Source organism: Cataglyphis hispanica, chromosome 15, assembly GCF_021464435.1.
Source record: "Cataglyphis hispanica isolate Lineage 1 chromosome 15, ULB_Chis1_1.0, whole genome shotgun sequence".
NCBI classification, from domain to species: Eukaryota; Metazoa; Arthropoda; class Insecta; order Hymenoptera; family Formicidae; genus Cataglyphis; species Cataglyphis hispanica.
In genome coordinates this window covers 1,070,532-1,096,351 of record NC_065968.1, presented here as the reverse complement: position 1 = coordinate 1,096,351, position 25,820 = coordinate 1,070,532, and the positions used below count along the sequence as shown (strand labels likewise).

General features: G+C 31.9%; 2 protein-coding genes across 4 annotated transcripts; both read left to right on the top strand.

Annotated features, from left to right (window-relative positions):
• The first annotated feature begins 868 nt into the window (after positions 1–868).
• Positions 869–7,406, top strand: LOC126854907 (importin-4-like). Its single transcript, XM_050602082.1, has 15 exons — positions 869–1,036; positions 1,387–1,473; positions 1,550–1,657; positions 1,993–2,145; positions 2,278–2,463; positions 2,536–2,833; positions 2,913–3,070; positions 3,370–3,967; positions 4,051–4,286; positions 4,362–4,558; positions 4,641–4,981; positions 5,060–5,235; positions 5,315–5,526; positions 5,896–6,206; positions 6,395–7,406. Exons 1-15 carry the CDS (start codon positions 983–985, stop codon positions 6,517–6,519), a joined length of 3,240 nt encoding a protein of 1,079 aa, XP_050458039.1. The 5' UTR covers positions 869–982; the 3' UTR covers positions 6,520–7,406.
• Positions 7,407–12,268: 4,862 nt separating this feature from the next.
• LOC126854905 (adenylate cyclase type 2) lies at positions 12,269–25,432 on the top strand. 3 transcript variants are annotated; one of them, XM_050602075.1, is made up of 20 exons: positions 12,269–12,957; positions 17,229–17,363; positions 17,688–17,908; positions 18,738–18,894; positions 19,008–19,157; positions 19,704–19,828; positions 19,905–20,152; positions 20,379–20,730; positions 21,234–21,512; positions 21,749–21,925; positions 22,012–22,198; positions 22,316–22,399; positions 22,583–22,666; positions 22,779–22,922; positions 23,008–23,103; positions 23,188–23,311; positions 23,485–23,694; positions 24,067–24,247; positions 24,440–24,575; positions 24,650–25,432. In XM_050602075.1, the coding sequence occupies exons 1-20, from the start codon at positions 12,850–12,852 to the stop codon at positions 24,818–24,820; spliced, it is 3,369 nt and encodes a 1,122-aa protein (XP_050458032.1). In that variant the 5' UTR covers positions 12,269–12,849; the 3' UTR covers positions 24,821–25,432. The 3 variants fall into 3 exon arrangements, with proteins under 3 accessions (XP_050458032.1, XP_050458033.1, XP_050458034.1); XM_050602076.1 differs by lacking the exon at positions 12,269–12,957 and adding an exon at positions 14,555–14,720; XM_050602077.1 differs by lacking the exon at positions 12,269–12,957 and adding an exon at positions 15,927–16,252.
• The last annotated feature ends 388 nt before the right edge of the window (positions 25,433–25,820 follow it).

Genomic DNA, 25,820 nt, shown 5'->3' with positions numbered 1-25,820 from the left:
TATTATTTAATATAAAAGAGGCATTGTAAATCGAAAAAGTATTATTTTAATATAGAGAAATAAGAAGAAATAAGTAGTTTCAAGTTTAGGATTTAAAGATGTGGTCATATATTGCAAATATTAAATTTTAATATTACATTCTATTATGTATAGCTAAATTTCTCAGCTATATATTACAAATGCGATTATAAAAAGCTTAATCTAATCTAATGTTATTTATTAGATTACTAAAATATACTTTTCTTCTGCGTACTCGAGACATTATATAGATAATGTAAAATAATCAAGGTTTGCCATCAATACATGATTATGAATACATAAGTTCAATTTTCATTGCAATTAATAGAAAAATATTATATGTATACATACCAATTATCGTATTCTCATCGTTATGGATGAATGGAAGGGTTATTTTCGCGCGCGTCCGCAGCATCCAAATCGTGATCAACGAAATTTAATCGCTTTTTCCATCACCGCTTCTTCAATCACAAAAATTCGCATTATCGACGTTACAAATCTCGGAATACACTGCACTCGCGTTACAAATTACATTTTGAATCGCACAATTAGAATCATAAAAGGAGCAAAAATTTCTTTGTCTCGACTCGACTGATCATTCAAACGCTTTAAAGCATCTGTGACGTCAAAGGCATAACTGTCGTCTAGACGACGAGACGCATGCGCCGAAATGTCACTGTGTTCGAAAATGTTACTCGTGAGGTAGAGTAGCATTGAATTGACCAATCGAGACAAAGAAATCTTTGCTTCTTTTACATATACTAATTGGTCAATTAATTGCTATTTTATCTCAGATAATTTTCGAACGTACTCTTACCGACGTCACCAACAGGTCCCAAGTCCCAAGTTTCAACCTCCAAATATTCTGTATTGGCCTGAATGGCGGCGGTGAATAACAACCGGGTTATCTTTGTACGCGTGTACTGTGTCCAGTGAATTTTTCTCTTTCAACTATAATAAAAAAATGGAGCAGTTATTGTTAAATCTGCTCGTATCTGATAATGCCATTATACAAGAGGTTTATAAATCTTTATTCGCTTGCACGAATTTGTTAAATCGATTAGATATAGCAATGAAAACACGTGTTTCGTTCCGTTTGAATTACTTTTAAACAATATGAATTAAAAGATTATATTCAATATTCATTAAATCTTCTTTCTCGGTTGTATGTCCAGAGCTCCCTTTTTGATCTCATTGCACTATTCGCAAAATAATTTTTACATCCTTGTACACATTTTTCATATTTTGGTGTTTAGTTATTAATTATTATTTATTATGTATGTGCAATTAGACTTAAAATGTTTCGTATGATAATAATTGTCTATTGTCATTTTACAATCCAAAATAATATTCTATATTTTATTTTAGGCAACTGTGGAACTTAAAAAGGTTCTTCAGAATCCAGATAATATACCAATTTTGTGCCAACTTATAGTGACCTCGGTGAATCCAGAGGTTTGTTTTAACAAAATTAAATTGGTTTTTATACTCTTTACTTTCAATAGAAATGTGATAGAAAATATATGTTTAGGTAAGACAGTATGCAGCTCTTATTCTTAGGAGACGTTATACTAAAGGAAAGAACTGGATGAAATTATCTGAACCTATACGTAGCGAAATTAAAAAAATTATTTTACAGGTGAGAAATTTATATAGTATATATTGTATCTGAATTTAAATTTTTATATTATTAATAAGATTATTTAAAAATATTTTAATATTTTTAGGTATACATATTTCTTAGGTATTTTAAATTATTGCATAAAGTTGTATTGTTTTTTGAGAACCAAAAAAGATAATACAATATGAATTACATTTAAAATACAAATTCTATACAATTTTATTTACACTGTTATATACAAGAAGATATTAAAGATATGGGAATTCAAGATTATAATTTACCATTTTAATTTTATAATTATTTTGATTAATTTCTTTTTAATATATTATATTATATCTATTATATTTTTTCAGGCTTTAGGAAATGAATCAGTAAAGTTTATTAGAACTAGTATAGCTCAGTTAGCAGGTGTCATTGTTAAGCATGAATTACCTACAAATAGTTGGCCAGAAGTTATACATTATATACAACAATTAGTCATTAGTGAAAATATGGAAATTAAAAAAGTAAGTAAAATATCAATTTTTATCAAAATCATATAAAATATATAATATAAAAAAAGTATTTTAATAAACTATTTTAATTTGATATTTCAAAGGTTTGCCAATTATTTTATGATATCAAAAATTTTTTGCTAGCTCGGCCTCCATACTTTATCGATTATGACAGAAATTACACCAGATGCCTACACTTCACATGCTAGATCTTTGGCATTGCTTCTTGCTCAGACATTGAATAGTCTTCAGAATTTGGGAGAGCCAGTAGCTGTTTTTGTTTTGAATACAATGCGACATCTTATTCCTGTAGTTAAACACGATGAAGTTGTTAGTATTATCTGATAAGTTGTTATTTTGAATCTCAATACAAAATATTGAAGAAAATGTGTTCAATTTCAGATTATAAATACTTATGTTAATATGATGCCTCGTGTAATAGCCACAATTCAGGCTTTAACTGAAGCATATCTTGAAGACATGGCTATTGAAAGCTTTGAATTGCTAGATGAATTGTGTGAGAATATGGTTGCTGTGATAACACCTCATGTCAAATCTCTTGTCAATATGTGCCTTGTAATCATCGCTAATGAATCTTTAGATTATCTCATAAAAGTTAGAGCAATTAGTTTTATTGGTTGGCTGGCGAGAATAAAGAAAAAAGCTCTTGTAAAGCATAAATTAGTGGAACCAATCGTCAGTAAGTGATTAATATTTGAATTAATTAGTTTGTTTAGTGCACGTTGGGAGGAACTTTTAATTATTTATTTTGTTTGCAGATATGTTATTTGTAGTTATGAAGATGACTCGGACAGATAGTGATAATATTGATGATTATGTATATACAGAAATCGAGAATACTATTTTAACGAGTAGTACTCAGACCTTAGATTTGCTTGCATTGCACTTGCCACCAGAGAAATTACTTCCACATTTGGTAAGCTTTGAAGTAATATATTAATATTATTATAACAGCAGAATTTTTTGCAATTATATGTTTGATAATATATACACATTATTTTTAATTTCTTTTAAAATAGTATAAATAAAATTATTACTTTGATAATTATAATTTGTGAAATTGTTATTTGATATCATTCAACTCTATTAATATTAATTGGATATTTTTCTAATGCATTTTTCATTCATAAATTATTGATGCAATTATTTTCTTTTCTATTATTTTGGTCATCAAATCAAATTTAAGCTAAAGAGATATTAATCTTATTAATCTAGTTACGACATATCGAACCCGGATTTCAAAGCACAGATATATATACGAAGAAGGCGTCGTATGTAGCAATAGCTGTATTAGCGGAAGGTTGTGCCGAGTATATTCGTTCAAATTATCTTGAGTTCTTCCTACGATGTATCTGTCAAGGAATTACCGATCCTTCACCTATAGTGCGCAACGCCGCGCTTTACGCCTTAGGACAATTTTCCGAACACTTGCAACCAGAGATTTCGCAATATTCGTCCGAACTGTTACCTGTATTATTCGAATATCTAAATCAAATCTGTTTGTATATTAAACAAGAGAAAAAAGAACCGCATGCGATCGGCCGTATGTTTTACGCTCTTGAGATGTTTTGCGAGAATTTGCATGAGAGCATCCTGCCATATTTACCTAAACTTATGGAGAGGTTACTCAATATCTTGAACGCAGATACATCGGCAAACGTGAAAGAATTCACTCTAAGTGCCGTAGGTGCCGCCGCTTGTGCCAGTAAAGAACATATGCTACCGTATTTTGAAACAATCATCAACATTCTTAATAATTATCTTATTGCGGAAGCGACTGTAGAAAACATGTGTCTTAAAGTTCAAGCAGTTGGTTAGTAAACAAAATAATCAATTATATAATTAATTCTTCGATAATTATTCGATAAAATTATGTTTATATACCTATTATTTCAGATACTCTCGGAGTAATTGCTAGATCAATAGGTGAAAAACACTTTGCACCATTAGCAGAAACCTTTCTTAATCTTGGAATAAAATTGCTAAGGAGTATAGACGATCCAGACGTACGAAAATCTCTTTATGGACTATTCGCCGCTATTAGTACAGTAGTGAAGAAAGACATGGCCATAGTATTACCAGAACTTGTTGAATATATGATAAGGAGTATAACGAGCTCAGACGGAATTTTGGTGAATATTGCGCGAATCATGATATACGAGAATATTAAGATGAAAATTACGATGTAATTAATATTATTGTTGCAGATGCACTTTAAAGAAGAGGCTAATGCGCTTGCAGTTTACGATGATCTTAGCGAAACTGAGAATGAAGAAGAAGACATTGATCATACCGATAACGAAGAGGATGATGAAGATGTAGAAGGTTATAGTGTTGAAAATTCCTATATGGAAGAGAAAGAGGAAAGTGTAATGGCCTTGAGAGAAATCGCCGAATACACAGAGTAAGTTTTTCAGTTTTCGAAAGCTTTAGCTAGTAATTGGATAATTAGTTTTACTTAACGAGAATATTGTTACATTTTACAGAGAGGCGTTCATGCCATACCTTGAAAGATGTTTTGAGGAGATTTTTAAATTGATCAATTACCCTCAAGAAGACATACGTAAAGCGAGCATAGAGGCTTTGTTACAATTCTGTCTTAATTTCTCGAAAATCAATACTGATGAAGGTAGAAAAGCTTCATTAAAAGCTCTTTCCATGTTTATTCCAAAATTGTCAGAACTGATAAGATTAGATGAAGAAACATCGGTCGCCATTTGTGGTTTAGAAGCATATACAAAACTTTTAAAGGAAATCAAATCAGATGTTGTCTTCGGTATAGGTCATAAAGAAGCTATAGTAAATTGCATAATGGATGTGCTAACAGGTATTTACAATCTACATTTCTATATGTTATATTGTGTTTTGATAAATCAGTGTATCTTGAATGAACTTTTATTGTCAGGCAAGACAGCATGTCAAGACGAAGAGGAAGTCGAGGGCGCTGATATTGAAGCAGAACAAGACGAATTATTAGTAGAATGTGCAGGAACTACATTGTCTAGTTTAGGAAGAGTGATTTCGCCAGAAGATTTTGCGCTCTGCTTTCAAACTGTGTTGCCTCTTCTTCTAAAAAGACTGGTATTATTACTGATTTCTCTGAAAACATTTCTGCGAAAAATCGCGATTTCAATGATTTAGATGAGCCAAATATTTTCAGAAAATGGACAATTCCGAAGCACAGAGATCTTTCGCTGTCGGTACAATCGCAGAATGTTTCCCAGGACTGAAGCATATGACAGCTATGTTTATCCAGCAATTACTTTCAACTCTTCTACAAACTGGAACCCAAGATCCCTGTGGTGAAGTTCGTAGTAATTCCTTTTTTGGAATTGGAGAACTGGTTTTTTATGGAAAGGAAACAGTTTATTCGTATCCTTTGTAGTTAATATTTAATAGTAATTGAATGTATAGCGTTATATATTTTTAAATTTGAAAATTATTTGATATTTTTATTTGATATTTAACAATATTTTCTTATATTGAAAATTCTAGTATAGTATTTTGAAATTGATAAGAGAGAAGTATCAGAAGAATTAATTAACTTTTCTTTCTTTTCTATAATTAAAATCTTAAAAACATTACAGCACATATAAATTATTATTCTACACAATTTTATTTTATACATATAGAGTAAAATACGATTCAAAAATTTTTATAATTATTACATAACATATTTTTATGGAACTAATTATACGATTATAATTTTGTTATTGGTATTCCTTAACAATCATTATACAGACATTATCCCCAAATTTTAACAACTCTATCATGTGCAATTGCAAAAGAGACAGACGCGGCCGCACGTGATAATGTGGTGGGAGCGATTGCGCGACTTATTATCACAAATTATTCAAATTTACCACTCGAGCAAGTATTTCCAGTCTTTGTTCAACAGTTACCTTTGAAAGCAGACTTTCAGGAGCATAAAGCTGTATTTACAAGTATTCTTACATTGTATCAAGCCGGACTCGCTATCCTACAATCTCATATCCGTACATTGTTGAAAGTTGCAGTTGTTATATTACATGAAGAGAAGGCGATGGATGATGGTGAGTTAATACAAAAATAATAAACATTTTAAGAATATTTTTAGAAGATCTATGGAAGCGTTTTTATGTTTTTCAACTTGTATCTCTAAATAATGCACTTCTTCAAGTAATTTTTAAAAAATTATTTAATTGTTAATCGAACATTGAGCACACAAGTCACTTTACTGAATTATAATATTTCTTTACAGAAACACGAAATCTCATCATGGAATTCATCAAATCTGCTCAACGAGATTTTGTAGATGACTGGAATGCAGTTTTCAGTGAATTGCCTCCAGAAGCTGTCGCAAAAATTCAACGCATGTTTTCTTAATTTAAAGAGTTCAGATGCAATTTAAATCGTGTAAGTTAGTTTAAGTATCGGTTTACAATGACTCATCGCATCTCATTTTATATCATCTTATTTTCTTTGCAATTCGGATTCTATTGCGAAGTAATATACAATAAACTAGATACGAAACGGAAATAATTAATAAATGCAATTAATGAAATACATGTTTCTATTTATTTTATAGATAAATATTTATTATTTTTTCTCTTTTTATTCTTCTGTTTATCATTATTTCTATTTTGTTTTAATAAAGAATTTTTTGCTTTATATGAACAATTTTACGATTCTAATTCAATAAATGAAATAATTTATACTACCTTGATTACATATGTAATTTGTTATTTTTATAATACATGTACATCAAAATACATCAAAACAATCTTCAGATTATGAATAGATAGAATAGAAACTTGTATGTAGCAATATGAGAGAAATTCTAATTTTTGAGATTCGAGAAAATATCTGAATTTAGACTTAGCAGTCATAAAAATATGTTATGAATTTTCTTAGAATCTTTGATCATGGAATTATCGGATCTACAACATATAGAAAAAATCTATATCTATATATATAGATAAAACTTAAACTTATTTTTTATTTTTAATCATATAAATAATCATATAAATAAAAAAATCGATTAACATACACAAAAGTGCAAATTTGTTTAAGAAAATACAAACAGAAAGCCTTTCCAATTGGAAATTGACTGAAGAGACACATTTCAACAGGTAGAAATTGAACAGATTATCATCTTTATATGCATCATATCTTTATTTCTTTTTATTAGTAAACAAAAATCTAGCGTATCACATGTAGACATTGAAAATAAATGTGTACTATGTGACTAATAAAAGTCTTGTATCATATGATTTTTATAAAGCTATAAATTTTTTTCGCGTTCTTATGTCCTTAAAACGTATATTAAAATAATAAATTTTATACGCTATATTTAATCTAAGAATAAACCGTGTTTTTTTTTACACGATTATTAAAATTATTTTCTTTTATTAATTATCCTTATTTGTTATAAAGAAATATCTTTTTCTAATTAATAGCATTTTCTAAATAAATAAATATTATATATATTTATTTATTTCTATTATTAATAGCTTTACGAAAATAATGTTTTATAGACAAGCCTTATTCTCTTTATATAATCGGTATATTTGAATGCATTAAAGAGCTCAACGTATGAAAAAGATAAAATAAAATTCCTAATGGGCATCACAGGATTTCCGTACGGTGGTACAGTTGATATCAAGCATGATATCTATCGTTTTATCAAAAGGCAGAGATAGATAACTCCACGGCCAATCGACTTCTTAAAAGCCCCTCATTAAATACTGGTCGCAACTTCTCGAGTAACATGTTCACTCGAGTCGAACGATACGGTTCGCGCTTTTTTGTGACACGTCGCGAAAATTGTTGCAACTTATGATAAGCTGCTAATAAAGGCAGGAATGTTGTGCGTTTATGTGCTGTGATTTTCTCCGCATCATTTACATCGCGTCTATCGTACTTAGATTGCGATAGTGGCTCTTATAGATCTTTTAAAAGCAATAGTTGACAGCAAATGAGTTTTTTCGCCTCTTCCACATTCGATAAGAAATGTCGAACATCAGTGACAAGTATCTCATTAAACACTTTCACTGAATCATCTACAAATAAATATATAATCGAATCCAACGCATCATCAAGTCAAGAATTGTATGCAAGATGTTCTAAAAAAGGTGTGTCCATATATGTGTGCGTGCAGTGTTTTGTATGAATATCCGAAATTGAACAGAATCAGCATTAACTTAGATTTCTATACACTATAATAATTTTGGATAGCGAGCCTGCGAGCTTTGCGAGTCTTGATGCTTTAAATATGTTGTTTTTTAAAAGATTTAATTGACTATATCTTTTTCGAATTAAATTTTCGATTAATAATCTTTAATCGTTTGCATGTGGTATGACATGATTATATGTTATACTTGACATTTTATCTAATGTTTTTATACATATAATTTGTTTTAATCGATTTAGCTGTTGATCATTTCACAAACCACATATATAAAATCTATTGGACGTAAATAAAATTTTGCGTGCAATGAATAAAATCTAAAAAGAAAAAAATTTAGTGATATCTTAAATAATTTTGGAAAAATTTTATACACACATATGGTAGACTTTTCTTACAATATCAAATATATATATATATATATATATATATATATATATATATATATATGCACGTATATATATCGTGCCAAAAGGCAATCTGATTATATATTGTTACACTTGTCGCGCTCATATGTATGCAAAATCTATGATATTGTCAGGCTCCTTCAATTAACACCGGATAATTGAGGTCAACCTATCTTCTTTCTACATGAAAAGTCGCACGGCTGTGAAAATTGACATCAAACGTATAAAAACTTTACGTGACATTCAGCAATGATTTTGTTTGACGATTTCGTTATTAATATTACTCCCTACGTGATAAATTCATGCAGACCTCGAAATCTATCGTCCGATCCAAGTATGGCATTTTACGCATGAATGAAAATTAATGCCCAACAGCCTATTCTTCAGATAAAGATCTTGCAAACATTTGTCAACCTTTATTCATAATACGTGTTTAAAGTAATTAAGAGATCGTTTCTTTGAATGTCCATGTTATTTTGAATATTTTTTTCAAGCATTTAATCTGGATGTTCAATTTTTGATTTTTAAAATTTTTATAAATATGCTATTATAGAGCACTATTTATTTCTCAACGTTTGGTTAAAACAATAAAATTTTTTAACAATTTTTGTGATTATGATTATTTTAATAAATCAATAATTTACGATTCATAAAAATATCATTTATTTATTTTAGCATTTTGTGAGATTTCTAAAAAATTAGAGAAAAATTGTGATTTAATGAAATTATGTATCACAATTATAATCACAATATAATGCCTATAATAAGTTTACACTATATAAGCGATCGATTGTGACACTCTATATTTTTAAGATCTCGTGATCATTGCACAATAGCTCTCTCTGAACAATCGCGGACAAATTTCCGCGCGCAACGACCTTTTGACCTTCCAAACGAGACGGCGCGGCGGAAGTCGTAAAAAAAGTGTCATTGAATCTGATTGAAACTTCGATAGAGAGTGCAATATTTTGTTGCGTGCGTGCCGAGAGACGCGATGCCGGCGCGGGAGACCTTGGGGCCTCCAACCATGACTCGAATCGAAAAGGAACCGTAGGTGTACGACCCGCTCATCGTCGCACCTGCTGAGCTTGCTACGGCGATATCGGCCGTGGAAAGTGGTCTCTCTCGTCGAACGAAAGTAGTTTATTGCGGGAAACACGCCGATGAGTTTTCGTGCGCGCCTCCGAATAACGTGTATCACTTGCTGAAAGAATCGTCGTGTGTATCACGATCTATCGGTGAATCGGAAATCGTTAACTGACTTTTCATTCTGAACTGCAAGAAGAGCCGATTAATAGGTAGATATTGAGAAAAGCGAAGTTTAATTGTCAAACGAAAATCGATTTATTGACGGTATTTGCGATGATAAATTAAAAATTAATTGCTTAAAATATAGTTGTTCCATTAATATGCATCCACTAATAATCTGCGATTTTAATTTTAATATCAAAATTGGAGTTTTCTCAACAAGAATGTCATCGAAAGAAGTCATCATCTATCTTTTTCAATTTTTAATATTATATATGTGTGTATATGTTGTGTGAATCATTTGATAATTAAGTTTATTGACTCACGATAAGCTATAATTATTTTTTGAGATGCGAATAAAATGCTTTTTTATTTTTTATTGTCAATCGAAGATTAATCGTTAAGTTTCTTTGATTGATAGTAAAAATGAGTTAGAAAAAATGTTTATTTTCGCATCACAGAAAGTAATTGTAATTTGTCGCTTGACAAAGTTAATACTCACCTATCAAGCACTTAATTAAGCATCTATCATGTACATGACACTAATGAGTGTGTGTTTTGGTGATTAATTCAGTAAACCTTTCAATCATAAATAAATCAATAAATAATGGGCTTGTAGACGCAGGACATGTAGCTCGGAATTCATTTCGATTGAATCATCCGCCGTGATAACCGATTGATAATTTTAATATTTATTTCTACCGTTTTGCCGCTGACGAAACGACCCATTAAACACGTCCTTTTTCGAACAGACGTTAATAGTTCACTAATCGTTTAAATCGTTAAATGCCACTCGATTTGGTCGATCCGGAAGGAATAAAAACGGCAGGATGTAATTAACAGAACTCGAAAGTTACCGTCTCTGACGTCTGAAGCGTGATCACCAAAAGAGATTACACATACCTATCATTACATAAGCCAAGCATTACACACAGCTATTAACATTAAATTGGACAATACATTCCAAAAACCAAGGCCTGTTTCTTCTTATTGTATTAGCATTTAACAGCCGATCTCTTTACCAAGATCACACATGTATATTGTTGTACGATTATTAACATCATTATATTTTTTTTATATTATTTTTTCGGTAGAAAGCATCAAACTTCGAAAAGTGCTATATCGCTACTAGCTATATCATTGTCCAAGACTCTATTATTATTATTATTTAGCAGCCAATCTTGGCAATCACGGTTCGTATAAATCTCGCGTATAAATGATTATAAATCGCTTACGATATGGGCTATAATCTGATTATTTTTGAAGACATGATACGCTACGGTGCCGATAATAAAAGATGCACCGAGCGTAAATATACCGGAGAAAGTAGCGTTGCACGGACAATGAAGAGGTTCGTGGTGACCAACGAAAAATGTTCCACCGCAGTGTGGCATAACTGGAAATGGAAATATTTCCTTGACTCCATTGTAGATTTCACTTCTTCTATTCGTCTACGGTTTACTAACTGTAAACTACATTAGAAGCGCACCTTGTCGTATTGTCGTAATAAAATTATGTAATTTGATTAATATGTAATAAATGATTAAGTGGCAAAGATTTATCTAAAACATAATTTGACGTCTTGTTAGATGTAGCATCACTCGATACATACGATGTCAATCAATTATTACGAATAATTTGCAGTTTGAAATCATGTAAAATTTTCTATTAAAATAATTCTTAATTAAAAAAATTATGTTGAAATAATAAAATGAAAAATTTATTAACGTGATAATAAACAAAAGAGAATATTTTACGAAATATACTGAGAAAAACAGACTGTAAACATTGCACGCAATTTATTTTTAGTCCCTAATAGCGTTCTCGGTAGAATAAAGTGCTTCGTAATTCTGCAAAAGCCGTGCGTGTATTATCGGCTGGCAAAAATATCTACCTATTTTTCGATCAATTTCGGCTATCTCTTTCGGCAAAGCTTTTATAAAGGCGAATAAAAAAGCATACAAGAATCATAAAAATAGATGTAAGAGAGTTCCTATCGAATACTCTCGCGAATTGCTTGATAATTCAAATCAGACGATGTCTGGAAAAGATTCTACAAGCAAAAATACTATTTAAAGAAAAGAGTATTTTAATGCTCGTAATCCTATTATATACAGAATATGTTTTGTTAAAAAAAAAAGATAATTAGAACATGCACATTAGAAGATAGCTATGATCGATATTTCTCGACGCAGAGGGAATTCTACGATGACTCTAACGAGAAATGCAAACCTTCTCTGGAATACCGGCGAGCGGATGTTTCTAACTACGTTATTATCGAGATATTTGCTATTGTTTTTTCAGATTTTTTCTGTGTGAATTCTTCGAAAAAGTGTTTAAAATTATATTCCATTTACCTACCACGAGAATCTCAACTTTCTTGACAATAAAGAAACAAACTGTTTTCTCGATCTTCTCTATCTGTCTTATCGTTTTATCGTCCACAATCGATGCCATGCTGTGCACCAGATAGAGTTTGCAGGTATACAAAACCAGAAGTGTGCATTATAGTTAATTGAAATTGAAAGGGAGACAGAGAGAGAGAGAGAGAGAGAGAGAGAGAGAGAAAGTAAGAGAGAAAGAGATACACACGAGGTAATAAAGTCAGGGGGAGTAGTTTCGAGTGGCCCATTTCCCTTATCACGATAAAACTTCGGTTTGACTTGGCGCGACCGCATCACGGACCGGCACAGGTAGTGTATAGGGTGATTCACTTTTCGATTGCCATTCATGCGATCAGTCTTCTCGGATCTATCGCCGCGATGAGTGCAACAGCCGCGAATTCGCTGTCGCTGTCATCGCCGTTGTCATCGTGCTATAATTGTCATCAAGGGATGATTTGAAATCGGCACGTGAGACCGCAGCGGAACGAAGATGGACGTGGAACTGGTGACCCGAGCGTCGCTGAGCTCTCTGCAAAATGACGATGGCCGTATCGTCTCCCCCAACAGCTTCGACGAATGGACGTGGTCTAGTCTGAGGGTAAGTAATTGATTAATCATCTGTTTATATTGGTGAATGTGTTTAGAAGTACACGCATGCGAACATATATTTATGATTTTCTGCAAACATAGCTGGAACATATTTAGATGTGATTTTTTTCCAAAGCTATAAAAAGAAAATTTTACAACTTTCTCAAGTATGCAAATATTAGTTGTAAAGAATTGCAGCAATATTTCATATTTCAATTCATTTTTTTTTTTTTATTAAAGAGCATATATATTTTAATTTTGAATTGAAAGCCCGAACTATAAAAATTCTGTCTTTTTAAAAAATATATAAAATATTTTTGCAGCATTCAAAATTGAATTCAATCTTTTGCATTAACATCAATGAATACGATTGCACAAAACGTAGTTTTGATTAAGAAAATGAAATCCGCCCGATAAAGTCGCGCGAAGAAAATAAGATTACAGGAAAATTTTTAGCGCAAAATTACTATCAGGAGAGAATGATTCGCTAAGCAGTGAAAAAGAGAGAATAAGAGATAGAAAAAAAAGAATTCTTCGAAAGTGCAATTGATCGACAGTTCTACGATTAATTTATCTGTATGACCGAAATATGTTTCACGTCCGCGAGAGCAAACTAGAAGAGATTAATACAGAGCCGGAAGAAGTTTTTCTATCTATCTTTTTTTTATCACTTTTAAATATAAAAATGCAGCTACGGCCTACTCTTTCCTGCATTATGTTCGATTTCAAGTTATTTACCGTGTTATCGGCGCTCATATCAGCAGCAGCATCCGATAAAGTTTATTTTAGAAAAAGCAATTCAATCACCGACGCGTTGTCCTTCATAATCCATTCAACATGCAGATTATTTGTCACAAACTTGTTGCAAGCAAGTCCAGTGGGAATTTCACATTTTTCTCTTCGTTCTACTATCGACATGAAAAATTCGAAAAAGAAATGTAAAGCAATATCTTATTTCTATTTTGACAAATATCTATCCTTATTTTGGAATACTTTATTCTTAATTCGTTACGAACTCTCTAAGGATCGTTTCAAAAATCATTCGATTTATAGTAAATCATTCCGAATCGCTATTTCGAATAAATTTTTGCAAACTTGCGTTATTCTACTAAAGGGAAAATTTTGTCATTTTTTGATCCAGTTTATTTCGATTCGATTTTCTAGTCATACTGGTAAATCAATGCTCGATAAAGCTTACGAGGGCATTGATTAAAAAGTGTCTAACACAATTAATCCTCTCAATACTTATTGTTAGATGCATCGAATAGAAAATATTTTTACATTTTATATAATATAATTATTATTCAATATGACAATCATTACTTATGAATCGATGCTATTGTTACAATCCAAATGTTTCGAAGAAGGATAAGAAAAATGACAGACATTACTGATTGTGAGATATACAACGAGAATCGAGTAAAAAGAAATGAGAGAAAGAGAAAGAGAGACAGAGAGAATAAAACGAGACCTGCTGTATGAATTTGAGATTGAAGATCAATATTCAGCGAGACAAGAGAGAGAGAGAGAGAGAAAGCGAGATTCGCCAAGCTGCGAACGGCAACGAGCGGACAAAACGCACGCGCGAGACGAAAGTACGGAAGCACGTTTCCCCCGGTTGTTGCTGCTGCTGCCGGCTGCAAGTGGAGGTGCTTTTAAGCGCACCTTAGCTAATTGCACTTTAGACGGACGTAATTTTTCGGCGGGTGTGGTCGTATCGCGAAAAGGTCACACTTTAGTTCGAGTCATAGTGTAAATTTCGGCCAGTGATACGTGAGTATTCTCAAGTAGAGACGTTCTACCTTTTCATGGACCTACATCCCGATATGTTGTGCGTACGCATCTGAATACCGTCATCAGGATAATGATACATTTTATGTGCGGTTGATGATCGCAACGAATGCACGAAATATTTCGTAATAATTATTATATCAAAATTATTACATTATTGTCAAAGAAAAAATTTTTTATTACGATGTATGCGAAATACTTTTCTAAAATTTTGAGTTTAATATTCTGTTAAAATAACAAGGTTTACTTGATTTTATTATAAGATATGTATTACAAAAAATAAATGAAAGAGAAAGAGAGACCTTTCAAGATTTTTGTTTTCCGATTCTCTCGTCAGAGAAAAAGATAGTTAAACGTTTTGAATAAATTCTAACTTTACATGATTAAAAAACAATTTTATAAGTTCTAACAAGACAAAAACGTGATAGCTTTTTCCAAAAAAATATATTTTATGTGTGTGTGTGTATAAATTTTTAATATGTGACATACTTATGACGTTTGGTTAAGATAGCATAATTAAGTAATTGTTCTTTTTTAATCGTTACTCGATGCAACATTCGTCAACTGTTCTTATGAATATCATTCAATAAATAAGATAAAACCAGAATATGGAGTATATCTTGCCAGCATTCAGTGTTTCATATTCAATACTCGAGCTTGGCGACTCGATATTCAATACTCGGCAGTATTCAACTCTTAAGAAAAAAGATTTTTAACTCTGAAATATTAATTTTTAATTGTTGCTGCAAAAGCATAATTGTCCATATTTCAAAAAGCAAGATATTTTTACTTTTACACACATCCAAGTTTATCATAAAATAAATTATCAAATAAAAGAAATTTTTATTGAAATAACTGATGTATGTAAATAATCAACTTTTTTGTTCATATTATTAAAATTACGTGTGCTTCAAATATCAATAAATCAAACTTATTGAAGAAACGTAAGTGCATCACACAGAGAAGAATTAAATGAACGCATCTTGCTATGCGCATATACGCAACGTAGAAATTAATCCTGGCCGTAATCCAGGTGCTCCAATAGTTCGAAACGCGCAAATCCAACGGTAGCTTGCTGTGCATTCCACAGTATATGTTAAAGAAGCTGAGACCGCGCGACTGCGCCCCATGACGGATGCGGTTTATCATTTTTACGAGCCCAGTTGTGTAATTTACGCGCCACGCACATGCGATTATCAGATCGTCAGCGACAATCGTACAAGCGGAAATGCTGAGGAAGACGCAGCCACGATTGGCAATCTTCTCGCGATGTGTGTGTAAAGGGTTGCAAGTTGAAAGTTTAATCTTCGCGACACGTTTGAACATCAATTTGTGATACGTGAGAAATAAAAGTGAAGAAAGTGAATGAATATGAATTACTAATTCACGAATTTATTAGTTAGTCAGTTGATCAGCTAATTAATCGATTGTTAAACCCGTCTTCTCATTTTTGTAATAAATGTCACGTAGAGGAAATTTAGAAGAAGAAAAGAAAATTAAGGAAAATCCATGAGGTACTAATAGCGTGATATAAAAGCGATGATGTAAACCCGATGTATTCTTACATATCTAAAAGTGTAGCTTTACATCAATTAAAACGACGCTATTATGATATAAAAGGAGATTCTTGCTCTGATATAAAAAGACATCTTTACTCTGATACGTAATACAGTCATTCACTAAAATGGAATCCTGACGTAATCATTGATTCATAGATCACGGAACAGAATGTATAATAAAAATATCTATCATTGACAAAATTCAAAAATAGTTTTTGGATTGATATTTGCTCGTTTCCTTCAAACCGAAACCTATGATCGCTAACATGAGTTATAACGCTGTGTTTTGCACAATGACAATGTTATCCATTCTCATAATCTATATTGACTGATGTCTCAACATTATGGAACGATAACAGTGCATATATTCCGATAAATTTATAACTCAACTTTTGAAATAAAGAGCAAAGATACTGTTTATCAAATCGATTGTTAATGAATATGCGTATTATTTTTAGATTTAATTGAAAAATAAATTATGTACGATGTACATCACATATGTGGCTAATACTGAAGAAATTTATATTGAATTATATTCATATAATACGAATAAAAGAGACTCTTTTTAAACAAAAAGAATCATTAATCAAAAAAATATGTGAGCCTTTTTTAATTTAGAACTTGATACAATCCATAATTTAAAAAATTAAAATATTACATACATGACGAATAGATTATATCTCTAGTTAAAATCAACACGTGATCTCTTCAAAAGTTTCTTTTAAAAATAAATTTTTGCTAATCGTATACATCTCTTCATATTTTCATTAAATTACTGAAATATCTACAAGATTAAGGATTGTATAGTTTTGCCGCAATAATCACTTTTCCGTGTCTCGCGCGCAAATATCTGGAACATCGCGATTATCTATAATAATTTGCCGATTCGATGGCGAATCGATTACGATCTCACGCAAACTTTCACTTTCAGAAACAATTCAAGTACAAAAGCCTAGAAAAGCTGTACACGATCTATCAAAGGCGATTACAATATGGTTATCTGTCAATATTCATCTTGCTGCAACTGCTGCTTGGACTCACATATTGCTTGACTCTGATCACGATGGTAAGCTCAACATTCATTTAGAATACAGTATTTTATTTTATATATATGGATGTTTGGCAATAATATATGTGTATATTAGTCTCTAAGTAATACTGGTAATCAGAAAAATCAGATCTTTGAATTTTATATTGTAAAAATTGAATTCACTTAAAAATGTTGAGATCCTTATTTTTGATCCTGATTATAATTAATATTATTTATATAATTTTGCAATTTTTGCATAGATTTTAAGAAATTTACGAATATTTAAGTGCGAATCTTGAGAATTTATAATAATAACATGATTGAAAAAAGTATTTGTACTTCTTTTTTTTTTGCGTTTAGCTCAACATAAAGGAATGCCTGCCGGACATCGTAGTCTATTGTATCGTAGGCTCTCTGCTCTGTCCTATGATCGCCCTGTCATTCAGGTCAAAAATTATCGCCAAAAATACTTATTTGCCGATCATGCTTTCCTGGTTAATCGTTGTACTCTTGGTTGCCGCTGACTTAGCTATTCCTCTATATTATACCTTCGCCTACGCCGAAGGCATCCCGCCGATAAGGTACTGATAATTCGCAAAGCGAGCAAATAATTGTGCAAGGTCTCGCATCTGATTATTATCATTATTGTAGCATCAGCCTTCGAGACTTCCTAATGACAGTTACTTCTTTAACGAACAGCTATCAAAATTATCCCGTGATAATTATCAGTCTAAACATATAAATATTTATTATATGATAAAAATAGATATATTTTTTTATTTTTGTAACATGTTGCCAAAAAAGAATGACTGATATTAAAATTTGATTGATATCATCTATATCGGACAAAATAATAACAATTACTAACATAAACAAGATATTTTTGTAATAAAGTTTTGCACATCATGTGAATATCAATTATGCAACGTATTCTTTGTGCAATTATGACAGGCCAAAGAAATAAAAAATACAAAGACAATGATTGTACAATGCGATTAAGTTGTTTAAGATAATTTTGCAGTCACATATACAGATAAATTGTTTAGTCATTAACTTCTTTATATTTTAAGAATCTAAAGATGTATATATTAAAACACAAGAAAATATTTCTGATAAAGTGCGATTTAACATGTATATAATTTGCTAGTAAAACATTATTTTTTAATATAGAGTTTTAATAAAATAATAAAGATTTAAAACATCCTTGATGCATATACGGGCATGTATTTTCTAGAGTTTCACGCGGTTGCATTTAAAGCCCGAGATCTCTGCGCAGTAGCGCAATTATATTTTAGCTCTTTCAATTTCCATTAATAAGCACAGATCTGCAAACTCGCTACCATATACATACATACGTATGTACTATTGTATACAATGCGTATATAACATCTATACATATTTCATTTTTAGACCAGCATACGCGACACACGCGCTTCTAGCTTGTTACGTGTTTCTGCCGATCACGAAGAATTCACATGCTTTCGTGCTCGGCCTTACCGCCACCATGTGTTACTTGATGACCCTGTCGTTAATCACCTATAGCAACATGTCCGATCACATTACCAAGGTAAGCCCTCTACTGACAGCGGTATAACTGCCTGACGTAATCCGCGTGATTGACGCGAGATAGACGTAGTTAAGAACATAATCCTTCTTTTTTCTCCTTTTTCTCAACTACAGATTATCGCCGATGCGATATATTTTGTGTGCATAAACGGTCTGGGACTTTACTTCAGGTTCATGAATGAGGTCGTTATCAGGCGTTCCTTCCTAGATCGCCGAAAGTGTGTCGAATCCACACTTAGACTTAACTATGAAAAGGATCAAGAAGTAAGCCTAGATTATAATATATAAATTCAGAGGAATGAATTTATCGCGTATTTGTTAAGTTAAAAATATTTTGCAATTTTTAAATAATTTTTTTTTTATACCGAGAAAAGGAAATTTTTCTTCTTTTAAAAAAGTATCTTTCAAAAAAATTCCTAACTTCAATTGAAATGACATGTAATAGAATACACGCGTCAAATCTAAGCAGTGTTTCGTATGGGGAATGTAAGAAATGAATTCGCGATGCTAGGCACGTAAACACGCAGCTGCTATAAGCTGCACATTGTGAATTCCTCTCGCCTTTCGCTCTTTAATTCTCCGGACATTGCTTTTTACTGTGATATTTCTACGAAGAATACAAAAACATAAAAATTTCTGAATTAAAAATTTAAAATTACGAGAAGATATAATAAGCGAAAAGTAATCTAAAATGTAATCTAATAATAAACAAATTTGAAATTATGCAAATTTAAAATTGTTGAGATTTAATGGTTTAAGAAAAATTGGAGATTTATATTTAGAGCTCAGAATGATCATTGACATTTACAGGAACAATTAACACGGAGTATATTGCCGCAACATATAGTTGCGAAAATAAAAAAAGATTTTAGGGATATTTTCAAGTTCATAGAGGAGCATAAGAAAAGCCCTCTGCCAAAAGGCAGACCGCACAGGTACATGTTACTTTCATAACAAATAAAATATTTCATTGCGCTCGATTATTCTTTAGATTAATCATCCTATTTCCAGCGACCTATGCGTGGAGACGCACGATAATGTGAGCATCTTATACGCGGACGTGGTGAATTTCTCTGGACTTACCGTAACGTTGCCAATACGAAAACTCGTGGAGACCTTGAACGATTTATTCGGTAGCTTCGACGAGGCGTCGGAGAGGCATAATGTGTTGAGAATCAAATTTTTGGGCGACTGTTATTACTGCGTGAGCGGTGTGCCCACGCCGAATTCCCAGCATGCCAAAAGCTGCGTTGATCTCGGTAAATAACAATTTTTTTATATCTCGTGTCATCATGTAAAGGCGAGAGTGATGTAAGCACTTGGTTAAATCGAAGATGCTCCTAAAACAAATACAAATTAATTATTACAATATATTTTATAAAATTACGATTTTTAATAATCCAGACATGTAAGAGTATTTTTATAAAGGCAAATAAAAAGAAAGATTTTCTTTGATTAAATATTATTTTTTTAAATGATACGCAGGCCTTGATATGATAAAAATCATCAACGAGGTGAGAGCGCGAGTGTATCGCGAGAGCGGCGTCGATGTGAACATGAGGATTGGCGTGCATTCGGGCAACATAATATCCGGAATCCTGGGCACAAATAAATGGCAGTACGATGTTTGGTCGCGCGATGTGATGATAGCGAACAAGATGGAGCAGACTGGAAAGCCCGGCAAAGTCCATGTGACTCAGCAAACATTGGATCTCGTTAACGTGAGCGATTACAATTGCGTTCCGGTCGAAAGATTGGACGACGAGGTTCTGCAAAAATACGGAATACGCAGCTACCTCATCACGCCGTCCTTGCCGGAAACGACGATACCGATACGGTGCGTGTCTCCCGGTGGCGTAGGAAAATCGTAACTCGTATCTATAACATTGTTTTAAGTCAATTTGAATCAAAACATTTTTATTTAAATATTTATCTCTATTTATTTTTATCGTTCACAGATATCTACAAGTATACTGGAGCTTTTAATTTGTAAATTTATGAGTTTACAATTATAAATCCATGCATCCACAGATTCATTAGTTTAAAGATCCAAACAAATTTGTATCGCCGAAAAACTGCGATCATTCATTTATATTTACACACACACACACAAGATGATTCTTAATCAAAATTCTCTTCTAATGATTATACATTCTGCTTTTTTTCATGGCTTTTATTCTACAGGCTTCATAGATTCCCCATACTTGTTATAATATAAAAAATCAAGCATCTAATATTGAGTGAATACTCCTACGCCACTGATCTTTCAAACTCTTTTTTGGTCGAGCAAATTCCCATTGAGTTTCGCATCGTTGACAGACGAACTTTGTTGCAGAACAGCGAGAACAATTTGAAGGTCATTAGTACGGACTCGCCGATTCTGTCATATCCTACGCCTAACAAACATTACATCAAATTCTACAATGGGCGCTCCCACACCATTATCAACAATACTTCCAGGACGAAATTGACGAGCAATCAGGCGGACGTTTTTGCGTCCACTTACAGGCGGAGAACGCACTTCATGGATTCTTGCTTACGAGATTATCATCTAATGTTGAAAGCAGCGGACGCCGAGATGGAGAACGCTATTAATCAGATGCCTCTTAACAAGTGGGAGTACGTTTTTCATAATTATATTATATTATATTATATTATAATAAAGAAACATTTATTAGACTTCTTCTTTTATGTTTGAAGATACTTGATCCTTAATAAAAAATTTCCTTTATTAGAAAAAAATTTTAGATATTAAATTTTTTAATTTTAGGCAAAATTATCTTTAAAAATAGAAATATTAATACAATAAATTAAATTTAATACTTACTAACAATTCAATTTTTCGATTTTTCTAGACAATGGAGCAACTGGAAGCATATAAATCCACTTTTTCTGACATTTCGACAATGGAGTTGGGAGATTCCATTCCTGCGTGAACCGGATCCTCTCTTCAAATTTTACATAAGCTGTTCTATCTTTGTGCTACTCTTCATGGCGCTTATGTATCTCATACCCACGTTTATGCTTTCCCAGTACATATATCACAAATATTAGTCAGATAATTATAAATGTCATCAATGTCAACGTAATAATTACAAAAGTCTTACTAAACTTTCAGATGCTATGTTAGTACAATTGTCAGTTATGTTATCTCATCAGCGATGATGTTCTTGATCATTTTAATACCTCTTACGTGGATGCACTTTGTGTGGAATCGTTGCAAGGATCCGCACGACGAACATGAAGGACACGTTCCGCATCCACGGAATAAATTACTATACTTCTTTTACCAAACAAGCGTAAAGGTGAATATATTGTTACTTAATAATTATTATCTCTTGCACTTATCTTTACTATTTACATGTATATCTTTACTAATTAATCATATCATTATTTTTTATTTTTATTTTAATTTGATATAGGTTGTATGGAGCGCTCTTTTGAGAACAATCTTGTACTTGGTGATTACGATAATGTTGGCGACATGCGCCATGTTTGATATGATTGTAAGAAATTTCTCCAATTATTTCCTTTACTTTTCTGCTGATTATTTCGTCCGCATGTTTTACTAATATAGTTTCCTTTTCTGCGATATAAAATCGTTAAAGTAATTACTTTATAGCTATAAACAAGAAAATAAAAAACTTTCATAATGCAATGAAATATTAAAATATTAAAATATTTTTCAGTTCGAATGTAGAGACGTCAATAATAACAAAACCAGCATGTTGGAAATCAGCGCCCCTAAATTAGAGTGCTTGGCTACACCTTGGGTAAGATTATTTAGTAGGTACACGGTGCAAAATTTCATTCACGTGAAACTATTTTCTTTTTTTTTTGTTTTAACAACCTTGATGTTGCTATCAATCAAATCCTTTTTTGCAGCAAATGACGGAAACCTGCTCGTTGGCGATTCTCACGAGTTTTCTCTTTCTGAGGGTCCATTATGCTTTAAAATTAATGATAGGTATCTGCGTGGTAGCCTTTTATGCGTGGAACGTTTGGGTGTATCGATCTAATATATTTCATGTATGTAATGCCAATTTTTTTAAAAAGAAGTATTCTTGTTTTTCCTTAAATACAAAATAAAATATATTGTACACACATTTTTCAGTCGAGCGACACATGGAATCCTCACTTGGAACCGAAAGTAGCGCATATATTGACTGTGGTGTTTCTCACGTTTTCCTTACATCTTATTGATCGTCAGGTGAGTCTTCCAAAATCGCACTTTCATAAAATCTTCTTGCCATTATTCGTTAATGAGTTAATTCTTATGAACATCTTTGTTTAGGCAGAGTACTTGAGCAGGCTAGATTATCAGTGGAAACGTCAACTAACAAAGGAACAGGATGAAGCATTTCATACGAGGAATGCCAATAAGCTTCTACTCCGTAATATTTTGCCGGAGCACGTTGGTATGCTTTTTTTCAACAATTATCTTATAGATTTCTTTCAAATATTAGATCGATATATTGATTAAGACAATAATAATGCATAATGTGATAAAAATAACGTGTAACAATAATGATTTAATATTTAAGTTAATTATTACTCGAGATTAATTATCCCGTCATTTGCTTGATTCTAGCGGAGTTTTATTTAAATATGAATCGGAGCGAGGAGAATGAACCTTATCACGAGGCTCACAGCAACGTCGCCGTAATGTTCGCCTCTTTGACAGGGCTGTCAATAGATGAGAGTGACATTCTTATCGATCTGAATGAGATTATTTGCGAATTCGACAAGCTACTTTTCGAACCCTGCTTCGTGTGTCGCATAGAAAAAATAAAAGTCGCCGGTGAGTGTTTTATGAATAATTCATTTTCTGAAAAATGACAAATTGACGAATAGATTAATATTTACAAGTCGGATCTTAAACAATAATTTTTTCATTGCTATGTCAAGAGCTTTGCTATAAAATATGTACTTATTTATATAAGTTTTAAATCTTATTAATTATTATTTAAAATTCTTAATAAAAAATTATTGAAAAAAGAGATTAATACGCAAATCTGATCATATAAATTGATCTACATATAAATAGATAATTTGATATATATTTCATTTAATTATTTTGAAAAATTACTTCAGTAAATTTTATAAAAATCTACTGGTAAAGAAAGTAAAAAGAAATTATAAAATTTCTTTATATTATTGTTTCTCTATTTAGGAACAACATATATGGCAGCTTGTGGATTGGAAGCTAGTCGACGCAATTCGATGCATAGCACCGAGAGTGAAGAGGATTCCAATGACAATGTGGTCAAGGTGATGGCACAATTCGCCGTACAAATGATGTCTGTGCTCGATAAAATGATTGCGAGATCTTTCACCACATCAAAACCTTACAAGTGAGTAATTGTAAACAGGTACATAAAAAGCGGCGAGTGAAATTTTTAATAATTATGACAAATTAATTAAGATATGAGAACCTAATGCTGAATATATAGATGCTTAAATGACTGTTATTTTTTCTACGGAGCTATATATTAATAATACATATGATTAATAATACATATAATTTCTCTTACGTGATCTTTCAGATTGAGGATCGGAATTTCTCACGGAGAAGTGACGGCCGGTGTCGTGGGAGCTCAAAAACCTTTGTATGATATTTGGGGCGACGCCGTAAATATGGCATCCAGAATGGACACTACTGGATTACCTGGAAAAATACAAGTAGAATTTTTATTACTATCCACAAGACGATAAATTTGTGAAATCAATTTGTGATCTGCATTTTGATTCGTCAGGTGACAGTGGATACGGCTGCTGTCTTGGAACAACAGGGTGTCAAGTGTCATCTACGTGGTGAAACGTATGTCAAACCGAAAGGAAAAGTCACGACGTACTTTGTGGGTGTCGATGAGAAAGGAATGTTGGAAAAAGCAGATTTTGGGGAGGAAGAGAGCACTAGTTTATGACAAACGATGAATGATAATTCGGATTAATTTTAACGATCAAGCTATATCTCTCGATCGACAAATCGTGTAAAGAATATGCAGAGTGTAATCGAACAGTCGTTTTCTACGTTATACTGTTATATATGATATTTGTTTCTAAATGACTAAAATAATTCCAATGATAACAATTACATAAAAGGAATTTCTATAACATATATGTTATAAATTAATAGTCGTGACACGAGAAAAACATGAGTAACAATGAAAACATTCTTTCAAGATGAATCGCTTGTCTTATCGTTTCACATCGTTTTAAGATGAATCTCTTGTCTCGTATCTAATCTCTCATTTAATATATTAAATATATTTTTTATTCTACTTTTGAAAAAATATCTATTGTTGCAGAAAATGAGATAAAGCATAATAAATAAATACATCACTCTATAAAATTATATATCGGATAATATTAATATATCTGTCTAAAGATATATTCATATATAAATTTTTTTAACATTACATATAATAAGTTGATATTCGCAGTGTAAATAAAAATAATCGATACAGAAATGGAAATAATGGCATTGTTTGAACATATAAGAAGCGACTTACGAGTTACACTCTGTAATGTTTGAGGAAGTAAGATCGGAGAGAAACCAAAGAAAGTGTAAGAGACCAAAGAATGAGAAGCGCGGGAAGTAATGATGATAAAATAACATAAGAGAATATACCTCAAATGATTTATTGTATAGGTTGTACTCTCGAGATATATCGCGATAATGACAATTATTTCCACTGGCCACACTTATCGCCGTGTCATACTGCTAATCAAAAGATGAAAGAGATCTATATACCTATATTGTACGTAATTAACAATGTTTTTATTATATACAAGAGAGTTATATTGTACAGCGTCCGAAAGATATATAAGGTGTTTTTTCTGCATGTATTATCATACTTTACACAGCAGTTATTAATCGCAATATATTGGACGAGCTCGTTTCTCACATGCAACAATACTGAA

Bases quoted from the DNA above. Each gene is read 5' to 3' on its own strand.
- LOC126854907 (XM_050602082.1), top strand. From the start codon at position 983: ATGGAGCAGTTATTGTTAAATCTGCTCGTATCTGATAATGCCATTATA. The intron at 2,834-2,912 runs GTAAGTGATTAA...TTTTGTTTGCAG, and splicing joins ATTAGTGGAACCAATCGTCA to ATATGTTATTTGTAGTTATG. The intron at 4,982-5,059 runs GTATTTACAATC...TTTTATTGTCAG, and splicing joins CATAATGGATGTGCTAACAG to GCAAGACAGCATGTCAAGAC.
- LOC126854905 (XM_050602075.1), top strand. From the start codon at position 12,850: ATGGACGTGGAACTGGTGACCCGAGCGTCGCTGAGCTCTCTGCAAAAT. The intron at 24,248-24,439 runs GTGAGTAATTGT...GTGATCTTTCAG, and splicing joins ACCACATCAAAACCTTACAA to ATTGAGGATCGGAATTTCTC. The intron at 24,576-24,649 runs GTAGAATTTTTA...TTGATTCGTCAG, and splicing joins GATTACCTGGAAAAATACAA to GTGACAGTGGATACGGCTGC.